Genomic DNA, 17,952 nt, shown 5'->3' with positions numbered 1-17,952 from the left:
ACTTCCTGACCACGAGTAACGCCGTTTAAAGTCTGTCCTGGTGGATCCTAAAGAAGTTCCTTAACTTTAATCTAGATCAGGATTAAATCATCATGCAGGTAATTCACCCATTTCCATTCTTACAAACAGCATGTGTTTATTTGTTTTAAAGGTACGCTTCACACAAAAGTGAAGCAGGTTATCAACATCAAATTATAATTAAGTCTACTAAAAATACCACAGGAGAGAAAAAAGGGAGTGTTTTTATATTCTCAAGTCATTATCTGTGCGGCATGTAACTGAGGTTACATAATGTTCCTGTTTACGGGGGAGTGAGGGGAGTTTGTCCAAAAGCTTGCTGCTTTATCTGATCCCCCCACCTCCATGGAGTGAGCTTCATTCATCTGTGGGTCTGACTCCAGAGTGAGCTTCATTCATCTGTTGGTCTGACTTCAGAGTGAGCTTCATTCATCTGTGGGTCTGACTTCAGAGTGAGCTTCATTCATCTGTGGGTCTGACTTCAGAGTGAGCTTCATTCATCTGTTGGTCTGACTTCAGAGTGAGCTTCATTCATCTGTGGGTCTGACTCCAGAGTGAGCTTCATTCATCTGTGGGTCTGACTCCAGAGTGAGCTTCATTCATCTGTTGGTCTGACTCCAGAGTGAGCTTCATTCATCTGTGGGTCTGACTTCAGAGTGAGCTTCATTCATCTGTGGGTGTGACTTCAGAGTGAGCTTCATTCATCTGTGGGTCTGACTTCAGAGTGAGCTTCATTCATCTGTGGGTCTTACTTCAGAGTGAGCTTCATTCATCTGTGGGTCTGACTTCAGAGTGAGCTTCATTCATCTGTGGGTCTGACTTCAGAGTGAGCTTCATTCATCTGTGGGTCTGACTTCAGAGTGAGCTTCATTAATCTGTGGGTCTGACTTCAGAGTGAGCTTCATTCATCTGTGGGTCTGACTCCAGAGTGAGCTTCATTCATCTGTGGGTCTGACTTCAGAGTGAGCTTCATTCATCTGTGGGTCTGACTTCAGAGTGAGCTTCATTCATCTGTGGGTCTGACTCCAGAGTGAGCTTCATTCATCTGTGGGTGTGACTTCAGAGTGAGCTTCATTCATCTGTGGGTCTGACTCCAGAGTGAGCTTCATTCATCTGTGGGTGTGACTTCAGAGTGAGCTTCATTCATCTGTGGGCCTGACTTCAGAGTTCACTCTGCAGTGGAGTGAGCATGGGGAGGGACTGGTTTGAGAGAGCCCACATAAGGCTGCATATCCATTTATCTATTACAATAAATAGGGGTGATCTTGACTCAGGTTATGACCTCTTCTATTCATCTTAACCAGACCAGGCACACGCATCATCGAAGTCTTCATGCAGCATTCACCGTGCAGAAAATATGTCTGAAGCAGTGTTTGTTTAAAAAAGCTGAATGTTTATTTCACTCCATCATGTAAAATGAATTAAAAAACATTTGCATAAAAATCAAAGAGGTAGTGCTGTAAAATGCTGTTTGCCTGTTTTTAGTTAAATGAACTTAGTAAAGCCTTTTTTAAAACCTTGACCCCGATCCTTCCGTCCCCTCAGGGATCCTCCCTCCATGGTGCCACGGTCACACACTGAGCTTGCTGCAGGAATATTTAAATGTCAGCAGAGCATTAAGGAGCGCCTGAACCGCCTGCCCTGAGCTCGGAGGCAGGTTTGCACATGTTGGACCAGCAGATCCTGTCAGACGGGTGTTTTCCCGGTCGGCTGCCAACAGCTCGCAGGTTCGTAGCCAAGCTGAAGGAGTCTTTAGTTGTTGTTCAGAGGAACTTCCTTGTTCCCGTAGCTGGAGCTTCTGTTGATCTGAGTCTGGCTAATCAGCCAGCGGCTTCCAAGTGAGGCTGTGAGGATTGAGACAGGTGACATTTAAATATTACTGCAGCAGGAACAGGTGGAATAATCATTGTTAGTTAATTCACTTTTGAACTTATGGGCTTCAAAATGTGAATTTTCAGGACCAGCATTCAGCAGCTCCATTACTTTATGATTGGAGTTTCAGGGACACTTTTCTAACAATGCTTCATGTTTCTCTTCTTCATGAGGAGAACATGAGTTCCCCCTCTGTTACACAGGAACTCTTATTTTAGAGGAAACCCTCCTCATGCTGAATGAAACGACTCACATGGTTGAGTTATTAACTCTGCATGTTGTACTGGGCATGCTTCAGAGACTGATAGAACACCCTCTCTAAAAACAGATACTCACATCACTCTCCTCAAACCTGCAGCTTTAAGAGGAAACATGAAGGAGAGAACATGGTCTCAGGATTACTCTGCACAAACACATGAAACCAACCTGCAGATAAGAGAGCCACACAGGCTAAGATGGTCAGGATGGATCCAGAGCTGATCAGTCTGATGAACAGAAGGCCCAGAGGGTAGAGGAGCAGGCTGGCCCAGAAGAGACAGTTGATCAGGGTCCAGGGGCGTCGTGGTGTGTCCACTGTGGGGCCGGGGAAGCACCCGGTCTGTTTGTAATGCTCCTGAAAGGTGTCCTGAAAACACATTATGGAGATAACAATGAAAACCAAGCGGTCTAAGCGTGTTCCCAACATACAGAGGCTGTGGTCCCCGTCACAGCGGTCCAAGGTTTGACTCTTGGCCTCTTTGCTGCATGTCTTCCCCTACTCTCTGCTCCCCACATGTCCGGCCTCTCTCCAGCTTTCTTATCCAATCATGGTGAAAAAATACCCCAAAACATAACTTCAAAAAGAAAGACGTGTCAGAGCCAAAATAGAACTCTTTGTGTCGTGTTCATCATGATGAAGCATGTGTTAAAGGAAATCCTTGTTCTAGATTGCTGAGGTGTTTTAGTTTGTTGTGTTAGTTTAGGCTGGAGACCATGGATAGTCTAGATATCAGTCTCTTATTTCCACAGGTCAGTTTTTGCTCCTAGATTAGAGAGAGGTGCTGAAAGCCACAGTCCATTGCTCAGCTGGCCTGTTCATGGTTTGCTCATTCAGGCTGAGGTCTGTGGTCCTTTTTGTTTCCCTGTTTGTTTTCTTGATCTTTGAACATTCAGGGGTTTTCTTTTCTGGGTTTTGAACCTAGAAAATTTGATGTGAGGACCCTTTTCATATGTGCAGGTCTCCCCTTTCAAGCCTTGGTCTCTGGTTTGGGAGGCCATAATAATGATGGGGTAAAGGTGGCTCTGCCTCTGATCTGCTGTTAGAAGCAGGAGCAGAGGTATAATGAGGGGAAGATGATTGCAATGTGTTGTGTCGCAGTGTTGTGTTCATGCAATGCAAACCAAACAGTAATACAACACAGGTTCTTCTCCCTGGCACTAAATCCTCCCTCTCAAAAACAAACAACCTCTCCATCCTCATTGAAAACTCCTCCGTCTCCCCCTCCCCCCATGTAAAGAGTCTGGGTGTCATCCTGTCAACAGCACACTGTCAGTCCAGTCCCACATCACTAATGTCACTCGGTCAGCATACTTCCCAAAACATCTCTTCCCCAAACACCTTTCCCACTCTCACCTTTTCCTGGTAGAGTTTGTGGAGCCAAGCGGCACACTCTGCTTCCCCTTCAGGGATGGACTCTAACGGGATCCTCCTGTGAGTGATAGAATAGGTTAGATCTATCAGAGGAAAAGAGACTCACTGGATAATAAACCTTATCTTCTTTGAACTCTCTTCGTACCTCACGTATAAATCAGCGTGGTATTTCTTCCCCTGAAGCATCCCAAGCAGCGATGGTGCTTCTTTGTCTCTGAAGTTCAGCGTGGAGTCATAAACTGCTGCAGCTGCATGAGGAAAAGAGAGACCGTTAACTTCACCGCTCATTTGATTTGCAAATACTTCCATCACACTCTCCAACACATCCAGCCTGCAGGATCTGATATCTGCGAGAGGCCATCTTTAGACCCTCACCTGTCCCTCTGAGGTTTTGAACGGTTACCCAGAATCCTTTGGTCCTGGGCAGAAGGTGATACTTCAGTTTGGGTAAGCCTTTGCTCTCAGCCACCTGCATGCTGACCTGGTGCTTCTTTTGGGTGAAGCGTGTTCCTTCACAGTAAAGCAAGAACTACATCCAAAGAAGAAGATGATTTGAAGAATGATTCACAACATGTCCTTTTATCAGTCCGACTCTAAACACATTCACTCTCTCATAAATCATCTCTACAAGCTTGAACTCACCCAAAAGTGTTCTGGGTAATCCCACAGGTTCTGCAGACTCTCAGCCACAGTCCTCCGGTCCTCCTCCCACTTCCTCTTGCAGAAAACAATCTCCAGGAAGTACCACATCCATCCAATGATGGGTACGTAACTCAGCTCCTTCTTGGCTAACACTTTAGAGCTCTGGGAAAATAAATTCAAGCACCTTAAAACCTGAAGGACTCAAAAGAAACGCCTTCAGGTAAACACAAGGGGGACAGGTTGTCTTACCCCGAGCACGCCGAATCTTTCACAGAAGGTCCAACCACACAGGAAGTCGATCTCAAAGGTGTGGTTCAGAACCACAATCGCATTTTCATTTCCATACAGGTGGAAGCACTTTGGGTCTGTGTAGAGCGTGCACTCAGTCCCAGACCACCACTCCAGGATAGCTACCAGCTCTGAGGATCATCAGGACAAAAGAAGGAGGAGAAGTCAGTGTCATGGGGAAATACAACAACAACAACAACAACAACAACAACAACAACAACAAAAAGAGCAACAGCAACAACAACAACAACAGCAACAACAAAAACAGCAACAGCAACAATAGCAATAGCAACAACAACAAAAAGAGCAACAGCAACAACAACAACAAAAAGAGCAACAGCAACAACAACAACAAAAAGAGCAACAGCAACAACAGCAACAACAACAACAAAAAGAGCAACAGCAACAACAGCAACAACAACAACAACAACAAAAAGAGCAACAGCAACAACAACAACAAAAAGAGCAACAGCAACAACAACAAAAACAACAGCAACAACAACAGCAACAACAACAACAGCAACAGAAACAACAACAACAGCAACAACAAAAACAACAGCAACAGAAACAACAACAACAGCAACAACAAAAACAACAGCAACAACAACAACAAGAGCCACAACGACAACAACAACAACAACAACGAGCCACAACGACAACAACAACAACAACAAGAGCCACAATGACAACGACAACAACAACAGCAACAACAAGAAAAAGAGCACAATGCTGAAACAGGAAGAGTGAAATCACCAATACTGATAAAACCAAGCAATCAAATAAATATGAAACAGACAGGCACCAAAAAGAGAAGTGTGATAAATCTGTGGGAGATCATTTCACTTGTTTTGGGATGTCCTTTATTCCAAATAAAGAGACGGTGAGAGAAAGAGGAACTGAAAAGAAGCAGATTTCTTTATTTTGTCATGTTGTGTTAACTCCCTCACAGACTTTAGGCCAAAGATAAAAACCTTTATGAAATACTTTTGGTTGCAAGAAAAGAAGTAGCTGCAGGCGACCCCTCATCGAAAGAAGGACCCCTGGATTGTCATTTAAGCACATGATATGGAGGAACTGTCGATTTCCCTAAGACTGCAATTAAAACTAAACAGAATACTGAAAGACCAGCAGCTCTTTAACATGGAGCTCTCTACCTGTGGAGTTCAAACTCCTTGTTCTGTTTCTGACACCGACCTATGCTCCTGTTCCTTTCCGTGGCAGAGATCGGCCGGTGTTTTAGTTTAAACGGCGACCCTGTTAACTGGAGACTCTCAGCCAGATGCATCCCTCATAAACGTCTTTAGACCATCATTAAATATCTGATGAGGATATTTTGAAATCTTAATAAAAACTAAACTAGTTTGCATTCCCAGGAACTCCCTCTGTGTTTCAACAGCTGTGTAAACTCCACAAACACTGACACGTTCAGCTGAAGGTCTCCAGTTTACAGGGTCACTTTTAAAACCGGAACACCGGGAGGAGAGACGCATTCACGGTGGTTATCATTACTTTCTCTCTGATCTCAAATCTTTGTTTTTTTCACCAATAAAAAAAATCCTAAAATAATAATAATTATAAGGAAACACTGAACTGTAAATGATTGCATAAGAATAATAACCTCATAAAAACAAAGAAGGTGATTTAGGCATCAATATTAAAGTTTGTCACAGAGCTGGGATCTCTCATAGTCTTGGGTTTGGAGCTCAGTAGTGGTTTCATATTTAAAAGCGTCTCAGCTGATTTTCTTCCCCCTCTCTGTGACAGTTTGTAGTAAACCGGCTGCACAGGATCCAAGGAGAACAAGGGGATCAGACAAAGGGTGGAGCCTTAGAAACTAAGAACTTTAAATCCAACCCTTTCTTCTATTACTCCCCTCTTAATGCTCCAATCTTCAATGTGGCACCAGAATGTCCTTTAGGATCACACAGTTTGATCTTATCTAGTATCTCTGTTTGGTCTTGGTTAGCTTCTCTGTATAAGCAAAGCGTTAGACAGAGTCCAGTGGAATCAGAAACCTTAAACAGTACATTGCAGGAAAATATTGCACAAGTAGAAACAGATGATTGCACAATGCGAGGCAGGGCAACAGGAGAGGAGGATAATGACTTCTCTGACTCCTCTGTGTCAGAGGGTAAGAACTCACGGCTGCTGATTAAGTATCCCAGTCTGATGTTGACCCTGCGAGCCAGCTGCTTACTGACCAGCCACAGAGGTAAAGTACAGAACTGCAACACGTTGATGATGAGTCCGCTGACCAGGAACACATAGCTGATGATCAGGAAACACACAAACTGTGATTTCAGCGTCTGCAGGAGTCCCATTGTTCTGCAAAAGTTGCACAAGTTAAAGCATTAAAAAAACAACCTCCTATTGAGACACATGTCATCATGCAGCCAAACAAAGACATCAGCTCATGTTGGGTTTGTCTGTGACAGCAGCCCATTGGAACATAAAGGCTCCCTTTGACTCTCTCGCTCCTCCTGCTGAATGGAGCCTTTCAGCTGGACTCTGCATACACTTCCAAATGCACAAGTTTGCTGTTGACAGTGCACATGACTTTTCAGAGTTAGGGGCACTGTTAAGTGTTTACAGCCCTAACTCATACTGATGAAGTAAGTAGGGCATCAGTATGAGTCAAACTAATACCAGCATTACAACTGCTTCAGATGGATAAACAAATACATGCAAGACCTGCAGAGTAAAAGCACTTTATTTATCTATATCTTCAAATCCCAGGAAGTATTTATAGGTCAGGTATGTTGGGATGGATGTATAAGGAAATACAAGTTAAATAAGACATAACAGCCTGGGTTAAACAAAGGTCCAGATCCTCAGGTTGTTAAAAAGATAAGTTTCAGCTGTATAATTCATCATCTGATTGTTTCTGTGGGACAAATCAAAGACCTGGAAGTCTGCAGGTGAAGTGGCATCAACAACATGAACTATCCATGAACTTTAAGGAGTCCTGAAACTGTATTTACATGCAGACTGACAGAATGTAATGTTTTTTTAAAAAAAAGCTCCCCAGGCTGAGTTTGAACAGTTTTAAAGGTTAAATGTTTCACCTGTAAAACAGACTTTAAATGAACCTCAAACACGTGACTCTTACCTTGAGCAGTCTTTGGGCTCCAGCAGAGATCCAGAAGTCCTGACTCAACTTTCTAAAAGTGGTAAATTAACTATGAAAACAAAGACATTCAGCATGCTGTTAAAAGAAGCGCCTCTCCCTCAGATTTCAATCATTGTTCATTCAGTGTGAAGAGTTAAGAGTCGACTCAGTGTAGGAAGAGAACTCCCCTTCTTAGGGCACCACACCCATCTGAAGGCCGCGCCTGTAGCCGGGGATGGAGAGAGGGACAGATCTGCTTCCTTCTGGAAACTCTGGAGGAAGGCTGGGGACAAAGATCATCTATGTAATGAGATAAATCACAAAAGCTGGGGAGAAAAAATGAATCCAAATATACACTGAGAGCTGCTCTGTCATAACTGTGACTCCTAAATACAAACAAAACTTTCTATCACAACACCCTCACAACATCTCCTGCATTATGAACAGAGTGAGACCTCTTTCTGTTTTACTCTTCTCTGTGATGCCTTATTTGGTCAAAGGAAACGCACGAGGATGTCTAATCAGAAGTGAGTGGGACACACAGCTGAAGTCAGTTTCTCAAGCTGAGCTCAAAGTGTGTTTCTGAATAACCAGAGTGACACAGAAGAGTCTTTTCCACTTTGTTCCCTTACTATGTTTCCATGATCTCAGGGATTGAACATGCAGACAGGAACTTCGAGGCGCCTTGGTGCACAGCTCCCCCTGCTGGTGAGGTGTCATAAGTGCAGCTAATATCAGAGGTTGAGTTCAAGTTATTATCAAACGCTATAAATAGGCTACTTCAGAAGTTATAGACAAACATCCTTCATGCCCCTGCTCAGATTCTAATATATCTTTAGTTTCAGTTTGTTGCTGATTGTTTGAAATAATCTCAAGCTGAAAGTCAGACCAGTCTAACTCTGCAAACCCAACTACTATTACATTTATACAGACTTCATCCTTCTAACAGCTTTTACTTCTATTTTATTATTATTATTAGCTTTTATCCAACTAATTATTTTTTTACATTTTATTTGATTATTATTATTTTTTTTCATTTATTATTTAAACGTTCCTAATTTATCCTTTTCACTTTTTCTGATTTTCCTGATGTGATGTTATCCTCTTATTCTGAAAACTTCTTTTATTGTCCTTGAAATGCTTTTATTTACTTATCCATTTTATTCACTTAAACATTTATTTATTTTATTTATTTTATTTATTTTATTTTATTTTATTTATTTTATTTATTTTATTTATTTTAATTATTGTATTTATTTATTGTATTTATTTATTTTATTTATTTTATTTATTTTAATTATTGTATTTATTTATTGTATTTATTTTATTTATTTATCCTTCCTCTTAAACAATGATTTATTATTGTCACAACACTTCATTCTGTTTCATTGATGTGTATTCTTTTCTCTTTTGTGTATTCTGTTTTGCTTTGTTTGTCAAAGCACTTTGTAAACATTTGTTTTTAATGGTGCTATATAAATAAAGTTATTATAATATTATATTATTATTATTACTATTAAACCCCAGTCATTGCTACTTCAATTTTACTTTGAAAATCTCAGCCCACTTCCTCCTGCTGGCTCTAGAGGGCAGCACAGAGGCAGCAAACAGATCTGTTGCATGATCAAAACTTCCTACATTTCTCTGACCTGACCAAAGTGCACTAACATTTTTTCTGTTGTGTCTGCAGAAGTCATCACATGTGATCCACATGGACCCTCAGAGCCAAACAAAGCAGGAGCTGATTATTTGTCTTTGCAGCCCAGAAACCCTAAAAAGAGGTCAGTGGGGTCCCGACTGTTCCACCTTAGGGGGCTGCTGAAAAGTGTTTCCTATAGCTCTGGTTTTACAGGTCCCATAATGCTTCAGTCCTCGTGTCTTTAACGACTGAAATAACCTTGAAGAAAGAGGGAGGCCTGTCTGAAGAGGTCCAAATGTAACATAAAGTCTCAGGCAGCGTTTTATGTTCAAATACCAACAACAAAGAGAGTGAGGGGGCGAGGGGGAAAGAGTTCAGTAAGTAGAGTGTGTGCTGCTCACTTTGCAGCTACAGGAGTGATGGATCAGCTTTCACACGGCCAGTGGAGGGAACAAAGAGTGTTTTAAAATCAGTCCCCTTTAATGCTGCTGGCTGTGAGGCCACATCTTCAGCAGGAGCTTCATCAGACTAGTTGTTCATGTGATGTCTGCAGAGGTACTCTGTTCTTTGGGACCTGATGAGAAAAGATGGAGACAATATATGGAATTAAGACTTTAAATTCACCAGGAAGTGACTTGTAATGCTGCTTACTTTGGGTAAAATGATTGGCCACCATGAGAGACACCATTTACTTCTGTAAAGCAGGGGTTCCCAAAGTGTGGGTCGGGACCCCCTGGGGGGTCGTGAGATGTCTTCCAGAATGGAGGACTCAGAATCAAGACAGAAGAAAAAACAAGACAAACACAAACTGAACAAATCATGACAAGAGGAGCAACTTCTCCCCTTCATGAATCATTCATTGAAAAGTCAACTCTCAAGACGTTTGGAGTTTCCACATCACATTTTTGAAAGCTGCATTCTGGACTCTGACTGGGTTTCAAATAATTGTGCTGTGGTGTCAGAATCCTGCTCGTTCAATTCAGATAGAAGATAAACCACAAGAAACTGTCCTCATACAACACCAGAGTGTGAAACGTCCTTCTAGCATTACAGTACATACGTCATTATGCAGAGCCAGACTTTAACTGTAGAGGAAAACAGAGATGTTTCTGCAGAATTTAAATCAGATAATGGACTCAATGTAAAAAGAGCAACTCCAATCAGAGCTCTGACAGTCTGACAGCTGCTCTCCAGGAACAGCATCAGCTCTAACTGCAGCCAAACCCAGCTATGTGAGAGGTAAATATACACGAGTCTGTTAAATGTTAAATGTATATCACAGTGAAAACACAAGTCTTTAGATTTGTTGTTGAACTGAAAAGAGCAACCCTCAGCGTGTTCATCCAGAGAGGAGGAGGAGGTCTCCTTCACATTTCCCTGACTCCTCACTCCTTTATGGAAAAAGTGAAGTTGATCTGAGGTGACTGAATTCAGAGATGTACTGAGGGGGGATTCCACCACCTGAATTTACCCTCTTTCCAAGAACCGTCATCCTGCGTTTAATGACTTATGTGTAACTGTATAAGTTGTAAAGCCCGTCTCCAGTTAAGCAGGCAATTGGACAGCGTATAAGAATAATGTCGTGACTCTGAGGGCAGCTCTTGACATTTGTTGCATAACATCCTGCGATTCTTCTTTATTGTTCCCCGTTAAATCAAGCAGAGCGCCGTAAAATATAATCTGAAAAAGCTTCCTCGTGAGATCAAACTAAAGACCAGATGGACTGAAGCTGGACGACACGCCGCTCTGACTTCAGGAGAGACCGCCAACTCAGCACCAAAGCATCCACTCTAATCTCTCTCTCTCTCCCTCTCTCTCTCTCTCTCCCTCTCCCTCTCTCTCTCTCTTTCTCTGTCTCTGTCTCTCTCCCTCTCTCTCTCTCTCTCTCTCTCTCTCTCTCTCTCTCTCTCTCTCTCCCTCTCTGTCTCTCTCCCTCTCCCTCTCTCTGTCTCTCTCTCTCTCTCTCTCTCTCTCTGTCTCTCTCTGTCTCTCTCTCTCTCTCTCTCTCTCTCTCTCTCTCTCTCTGTCTCTCTCTCTCTCTCTCTCCCTCTCTCTCTCCCTCTCTCTCTCTCTCTCTCTCTCTCTGTCTCTCTCTGTCCTCTCTCCCTCTCTCTCTCTCCCTCTCCCTCTCTCTCTCTGTCTCTATGTCTCTCTCTGTCTCTCTCTCTCTCTCTCTCTCTCTCTCTCTCTCTCTGTCTCTCTCTCTCTCTCTCTCTCTCTCTCTCTCTCTCTCTCTCTCTCTCTCTGTCTCTCTCTCTCTCTCTCTCTCTCTCTCTCTCTCTCTCTCTCTGTCTCTCTCTCTCTCCACCTGTTAGAAACACATCAGTTCATTAATTTCTCTCCTGTGTATTCCCTTGTTGATGTTAATGAAAGACTCTTTGATAAAGTCAGAGCCTGCTGCAGCTGATGTTCCTCAGACAGGTTGATACTCTGGTCCACAGCCAGCAGTTTTTATGAAGGAAGAACTTTAACTTTTGGCTCAGCAACACTCAGGGCTCAGGGTGATTTGGATGAGCATGCTGTCTGAAGAATGCAGAGGATTAAGTGAAATCAGTGCATAAGTGTGATTGATGAGCCACTCTGCGTCAACAGCCTGTGACCGGCTTTTACTCCTTTTTACCCGAAACACATTAACGCTGATTCGACTCCTTTTAAAACTCTTTAAGGTAATCAGACCAGTCTTTACTCTGGCCTTTGGATCCCACTGTGGGAAGGTCCAGGAGCATTTCTCTAATAATTGTGATGGATTATTTATGGAGAACAATTTGAGGCTATTAAGTGAAAACTGCTTTTACAGTAAAACAGAATGTGCATGCAGCTGCTCGTCTGATGCAACAGATCCAACAGTTAAATAATGTTCTGATGCTGAATCTGTGACTGACAACATTTGTGCAAATGGTCTGAATAAATCACAAAGAACTCCGTCGTGGAAAGAAGCTGCCTTCGTTTAGGTTTCTCTGCAGGCTTTCAGTAAATAAGGCGCTAAATCTGATTACCTCGATTCGGATGACTGCGTGTTGGAGTTTCATGAAAGGAGATAATGTGCTCAGATTGTCTGAATGCATTCGTGAGGCTTTTGGACATAAAGGAAAGAAAGTCCAAATCAGAAAGAGTGACAACACGGCCTGAGGCCGAATCTTTTTATGACACAGTGTATATATACAGAGAGCCAGTAATGAGATCCTGATGTATCGCTGTGTCTGTTCCTCCCAGGACTCCAATCTGCAGACACTGTGGGCCTCATCCACTCATCCACTCATCCAGCGGCTGGGGAAAACTCTGGGAGGTTTTCTGGAGACACCTGCTCTGCTGCTCTCCGGGGGCCCACGCATGAGGCCTGACTGAAGTGCCAAAAAGCATCGGCCCGAGTCAGGTTATTTGATGTAATGCCATCACCAAGGTGAGCAACACTCAAATACTGCACGGTTATGCAATTAAATGTCCTCCTCTTCAACTTTTCCTCCTGCCTCCTCTGACAGATGTCAGCAGATCTGAATGCTGGGGGGGATGAGAAAGTTTCAACACGAGGCCACATGTGCAGAGCTCTGGACGGCGGTCACAGCACATGTGAGAGAGCAGCAGTTGATGTCAGCCTTATGTAATGGGAACAGCACGAAAACTTTATTGTTTCATTTTCATTGTCTCTGAGCAGAATGCTATTCACAGCAGATGTTAGAGCGATTACAAAAAGAGTGAGTGGAAAAATCAGAATAACATCTATCCATTATCAAAGCCACTCATCCCACTCAGAGTCACAGGGGGGGTGGAGCCTATCCCAGCCGTCACTGAGAGACAGACAGAGTGTACCCTGGACTGGTCCCCGATCAGTCACAAGACTTACATACAGAGACAAAAACCACTCACACTCACAAAGATGGGCAACTTAGAGTCTCCAATTAACCTAAGGGAACATGCAGAATCCACAGAGAAGGGCTCCTGCCCAACCATCAAACCAAGAACCTTCTTGCTGTGAGGAGACACCACCAGTTGCTGCACCACCAGCTGCTGCACCACCAGCTGCTGCACCACCAGCTACTGCACCACCAGCTGCTGCACCACCAGCTACTGCACCACCAGCTGCTGCACCACCAGCTGCTGCACCACCAGCTACTGAATCACCAGCTACTGCACCACCAGCTGCTGCACCACCAGCTACTGCTCCACCAGCTACTGCACCACCAGCTGCTGCACCACCAGCAACTGCACCACCAGCTGCTGCACCACCAGCTGCTGCACCACCAGCTGCTGCACCACCAGCTGCTGCACCACCATAGATTTGAAATGTTTTCCCAGGTTAATGTTTATGGATAAATGGATGCCGTCACCAAGCTTTTATATGTAAAATATTGAAAATGCGTAAATGTCAATGTGGTAAATAATTAAATAGATAAGCATCAACAACTCTAACAGTGAATGTTTTAGTATGACTGATAATAGTGATCATAGCAGTCACAGTCGAGCAGGTCCACAGCAGCAGGTCTGCAAAAGAGATCAACAAGAAGCTCTGAGACAAGGAAGCAGAAGAATGTGCCCGATGAGATCAGCAGAGGTCTGTGTCAGAGGGACTGATAGATAGATGATTCAAACAGTGGAGGAGAAACGATCAAGTTACAGTTTGACTGAAAACTTCCTCTTACTGGTTTAAACCATGGTCTCCCAAACTTCTCAGGCCCCCCCAAGTATAGGTGCCAAAGACTCCCGAACCCCACTGTCCCTGCATGTAATGAACTGTTTCTTAATACTTACTTTGTTTCCTGCTGCTCCTGATGCTTTCATCAATATATTTACAACAATAGGTCGATAAAATATGCTATTTTAGACTGCTTAAAAATGTGAAATCTGCAGGACTTCTCGTGAGCCAATTTTAGTGTCTCGCAACCCCCTGGGGGATCCCGACCCCCACTTTGGGAACCCCTGGTTTAAACCACAGACAGTCTCTGTAAAGTCACCCACGAGTTTCTAAATAGTAGTTTGAAGCCTAACGATGGCGGGTGTCTTATCAGAGTGCTGACTCAACCTGTATCAACTAAACAGAAGCATGCTCACCGGCCTGCGCCCCTCATTATGCTTGATTCTGTAGAACTCTTCATGAAGTCCAAACTTATCTGTTACAAAAACACTGAAAACCTTTTTTGAATCCCGCTGTAAACAAGTTCAATGTTGCTGTAAAGATTGAGTTTTATTATTGGACCTGATGGGTAGCCTTTGCTTTTACAGAAAGCCTCTAGTGGAGTTTGAGGAACTGCACTTTTTGCACTGTCTTCATTTTTCAACATCAGTGGTTGCTTCTTGATTAAAACTGATGTTTGATCCCATGAGGTGAAAATGTTTGTCTTTGGGGATGCTGAAAGACTTGATTATCTACAACACATCCCAACCATTGTTATCTAAACCCTCAGGATGTCACACGCTGTCTCTGTGTCGGCACTTTGACTCTTTTTGTGCCGTGTTTTGCTCTAACAGGTTTAAAGAAGGTCATCAAGCTTCTCCGCCTGTGAAGGACTCTTGTGTTTTTGAGAGAAATGCCTATAAAGATTTTCATCACACTCATTCTGACATATCTTTCTTTAGGTGAAGCCAACAGCTGTGTGTTTTAGCACGTGTGCTGCCAACATTTCCCTCACAAAGTCAGGACATTGAAAAACTTTGCAGACTCCAGACATCCAGATATGTTATTAGATGCTGAGGCCGTCCATGCTGACACAGCAGCTCCAGTCGAAGATTTCCCAACACACACTCCAGATGAGCTCCTCTTGTTGAAAGCCGTTACAATTTCTCTTCTTGAGATAAGTCAGCTTCGATCAATCATCACAGAGAGATGGACGCTGGCACTGAGGGGAAAGAGTGAGAACACGTGGAACATGTTAGCACCAATTTCACTGCTGTCGACTGTCTTATCAGTCAGAGATGAACTGATTATGATTCCAGAGATGTTCAGCATTTCTTTCAGAGTTAAGATGAAAGTCAAGTTAGTCGGAGAGAAGACTTCTACTTCTGCAGGAGCATAAATTAGGATTGTCTTATTTCCCAAAAGGCCTCATTTTAATCCAACCCAGGGTCATAAATATCCCCTCAAAAGAAAAATAGAATAATAGACACTCGTTTGTTTCTGTTCTACGTCAGCTTGAATCTGAAAAAACAATTTACAGATTTAATTGTTGAATAAAGAGACATATGACGTTTGATTAGAGCATCATGAAGATAATCAACTTTAGCAACAAGAGAGGAAACGAAGCAGCCGATCTGTGATGGGGAAATGATGAGGAAAGCAAAGAGAGGAGTGAGCAGCTGATATCTGGAGTGTGTGTTTCGTTACAGCAGAGGACAACAAGCCTGACGAACCCCTCAGAGATGTGAGAGGACACGGAGTGATCACTTGTTTCCACTGGTGAAAACAGGGAGGGGAGCTTGTAGCCTTGTGTTCATAAAGAGAATGTGGCACTGCCTTGGTGTCCCACGTGTTAAACATGTCTTCATACACTGAGTGGATCCTGAAGTCTCTGGAGGTTCAGCTTTTATACTGAAGTGAAGATTCTCTTTGAGCATCACAGGAATGAAGGTGATAGTTTACATTTCTGATTCTAAACCTGAGAAATCCAACAGGGACTCATTTTATCATCTGAATCAGAACAGAGCAAACACACTGCAGGTGTTAAAGGTGAGACATCATCATTCAGAGTGGACTCGAGCACCGTGATTGGCTAAGGTTGAATCAGTTAAACACACTGCAGGTGTTAAAGGTGAGACATCATCATTCAGAGTGGACTCGAGCACCGTGATTGGCTAAGGTTGAATCAGTTAAACACACTGCAGGTGTTAAAGGTGAGACATCATCATTCAGAGTGGACTCGAGCACCGTGATTGGCTAAGGTTGAATCAGTCAAACACACTGCAGGTGTTAAAGGTGAGACATCATCATTCAGAGAGGACTCGAGCACTGTGATTGGCTATGGTTAAATCAGTCAAACACACTGCAGGTGTTAAAGGTGAGACATCATAATTCAGAGAGGACTCGAGCACTGTGATTGGCTAAGGTTGAATCAGTCAAACAAGCTGCAGGTGTTAAAGGTGAGACATCATCATTCAGAGTGGACTCGAGCACTGTGATTGGCTAAGGTTGAATCAGTTAAACACTGCAGGTGTTAAAGGTGAGACATCATCATTCAGAGAGGACTCGAGCACTGTGATTGGCTAAGGTTGAATCAGTCAAACACACTGCAGGTGTTAAAGGTGAGACATCATCATTCAGAGAGGACTCGAGCACCGTGATTGGCTATGGTTAGATCAGTCAAACACACTGCAGGTGTTAAAGGTGAGACATCATCATTCAGAGAGGACTCGAGCACTGTGATTGGCTAAGGTTGAATCAGTCAAACACACTGCAGGTGTTAAAGGTGAGACATCATCATTCAGAGAGGACTCGAGCACTGTGATTGGCTATGGTTAGATCAGTCAAACACACTGCAGGTGTTAAAGGTGAGACATCATCATTCAGAGTGGACTCGAGCACTGTGATTGGCTGAGGTTGAATCAGTTAAACACACTGCAGATGTTAAAGGTGAGACATCATAATTCAGAGAGGACTCGAGCACTGTGATTGGCTAAGGTTGAATCAGTCAAACACGCCGCTCTAATGACTCATGACCTTTTGTTTCTTTTGCTTCTGTGACAAACTGATCAGCCTGCACAGATTTTCAAATATTAAAACAACTTCCATGGATGTTTGCATGTTTTGAAAACACCATTAGAGTGAATGAGAGCTGATTTATCACCAAGCAGAAGGAAGTAAGTATCTTATCTTGATGGCGTCTGCGTTCCAGCAGATATCAGAGCTCCTTTTTAATCTGAGTTTACTTTGTGAGTCAGAGCGTCGGAGGCCGCAGCTATCAGCACTGTCTGGCTTTGCTTTGTGTGAGGTTACTGCAAGGCCAGGACTTCACGACCTGATTTAATGAGACCCGATGCAGCTGTTCCCGGTTTCACACCAGTGCCATCAAGACCTAAGTGGAAACAAGCCTCACTCTGACACTCTGGGTACTTTGGGGATCGTACTCGCATGCTCTGTGCAAACTGCACTCCCATCTCCTTAGCTTGAACACATATCCCCAGAGATAAGTGCTGTTTCCACTGAAGCTGAGCACATGTCCAAACATTAAAGTACAGCTGCATGGGAAAATTCTCTTTCCATCCTTTTACTTGGAAACGACTTCTTCTTCTTCTTCTTCTTCTTCTTCTTCTTCTTCTTCTTCTTCTTCTTCTTCTTCTTCTTCTTCTTCTTCTTCTTCTTCTTCTTGCTTTCGTCTTGGTGTCTTTTAAAGAGGATCTGAAGTGAAGCATCTCAAACCCATGAGTAATATCAAAGGGTTCTCAGACAGCTTGGAGCCCAGTCCTGCAGGACTTCTGCTCACAGCCCAGAACTGCTTCACGTTTCTGGGAGCATTGAGTGTGCGCCCTTAGGTTGGCACAGAGCAGGAGAATGGATATTTTCCCAATGACTAGAGGAACTCTGAAATGAATGGCTTACTTTATTTTAAATGACAGACCCACTTCTTTCCCAGCACACTTGCCCTTGGCAGCTTCTTCGTCTCTTTGTTGAGCAACATCTCTGGCTCGCTGGTTTAGAGAGCCAGCGGGGAAAATAAATACTGATTTTAGTTTCATATGAGGAGCAGAAATATTTATTACCCTCTGATCTGAAAAATACTTCCCACAGAAAATACTTCAGTGGAAGTAGAAGTATTGGTTATCAAGAGA

The 17,952-nt window shown here is 43.3% G+C and overlaps 1 protein-coding gene and 1 long non-coding RNA gene across 2 annotated transcripts; one reads left to right on the top strand and one right to left on the bottom strand.

Annotated features, from left to right (window-relative positions):
• Window positions 1-1,390: 1,390 nt before the first annotated feature.
• On the bottom strand, window positions 1,391-7,827 carry agpat4 (1-acylglycerol-3-phosphate O-acyltransferase 4 (lysophosphatidic acid acyltransferase, delta)). Its single transcript, XM_034682467.1, has 9 exons — window positions 7,560-7,827; window positions 6,594-6,775; window positions 4,412-4,581; window positions 4,163-4,324; window positions 3,896-4,049; window positions 3,666-3,768; window positions 3,503-3,578; window positions 2,317-2,515; window positions 1,391-1,862 (listed from the first exon to the last, which is right to left on the bottom strand). The coding sequence occupies exons 2-9, from the start codon at window positions 6,769-6,771 to the stop codon at window positions 1,771-1,773; spliced, it is 1,134 nt and encodes a 377-aa protein (XP_034538358.1). The 5' UTR covers window positions 6,772-6,775; window positions 7,560-7,827; the 3' UTR covers window positions 1,391-1,770.
• A 246-nt stretch (window positions 7,828-8,073) lies between these two features.
• On the top strand, window positions 8,074-13,414 carry LOC117811961. The gene is made up of 4 exons (XR_004631095.1): window positions 8,074-8,267; window positions 9,250-9,340; window positions 12,412-12,598; window positions 12,678-13,414. It is a non-coding gene; the product is annotated as an uncharacterized LOC117811961 (long non-coding RNA).
• Window positions 13,415-17,952: the final 4,538 nt, after the last annotated feature.

This window comes from Notolabrus celidotus, chromosome 4 (genome assembly GCF_009762535.1).
Source record: "Notolabrus celidotus isolate fNotCel1 chromosome 4, fNotCel1.pri, whole genome shotgun sequence".
Lineage (NCBI taxonomy): Eukaryota > Metazoa > Chordata > Actinopteri > Labriformes > Labridae > Notolabrus > Notolabrus celidotus.
This window is presented reverse-complemented; position numbering and strand designations above follow the sequence as displayed.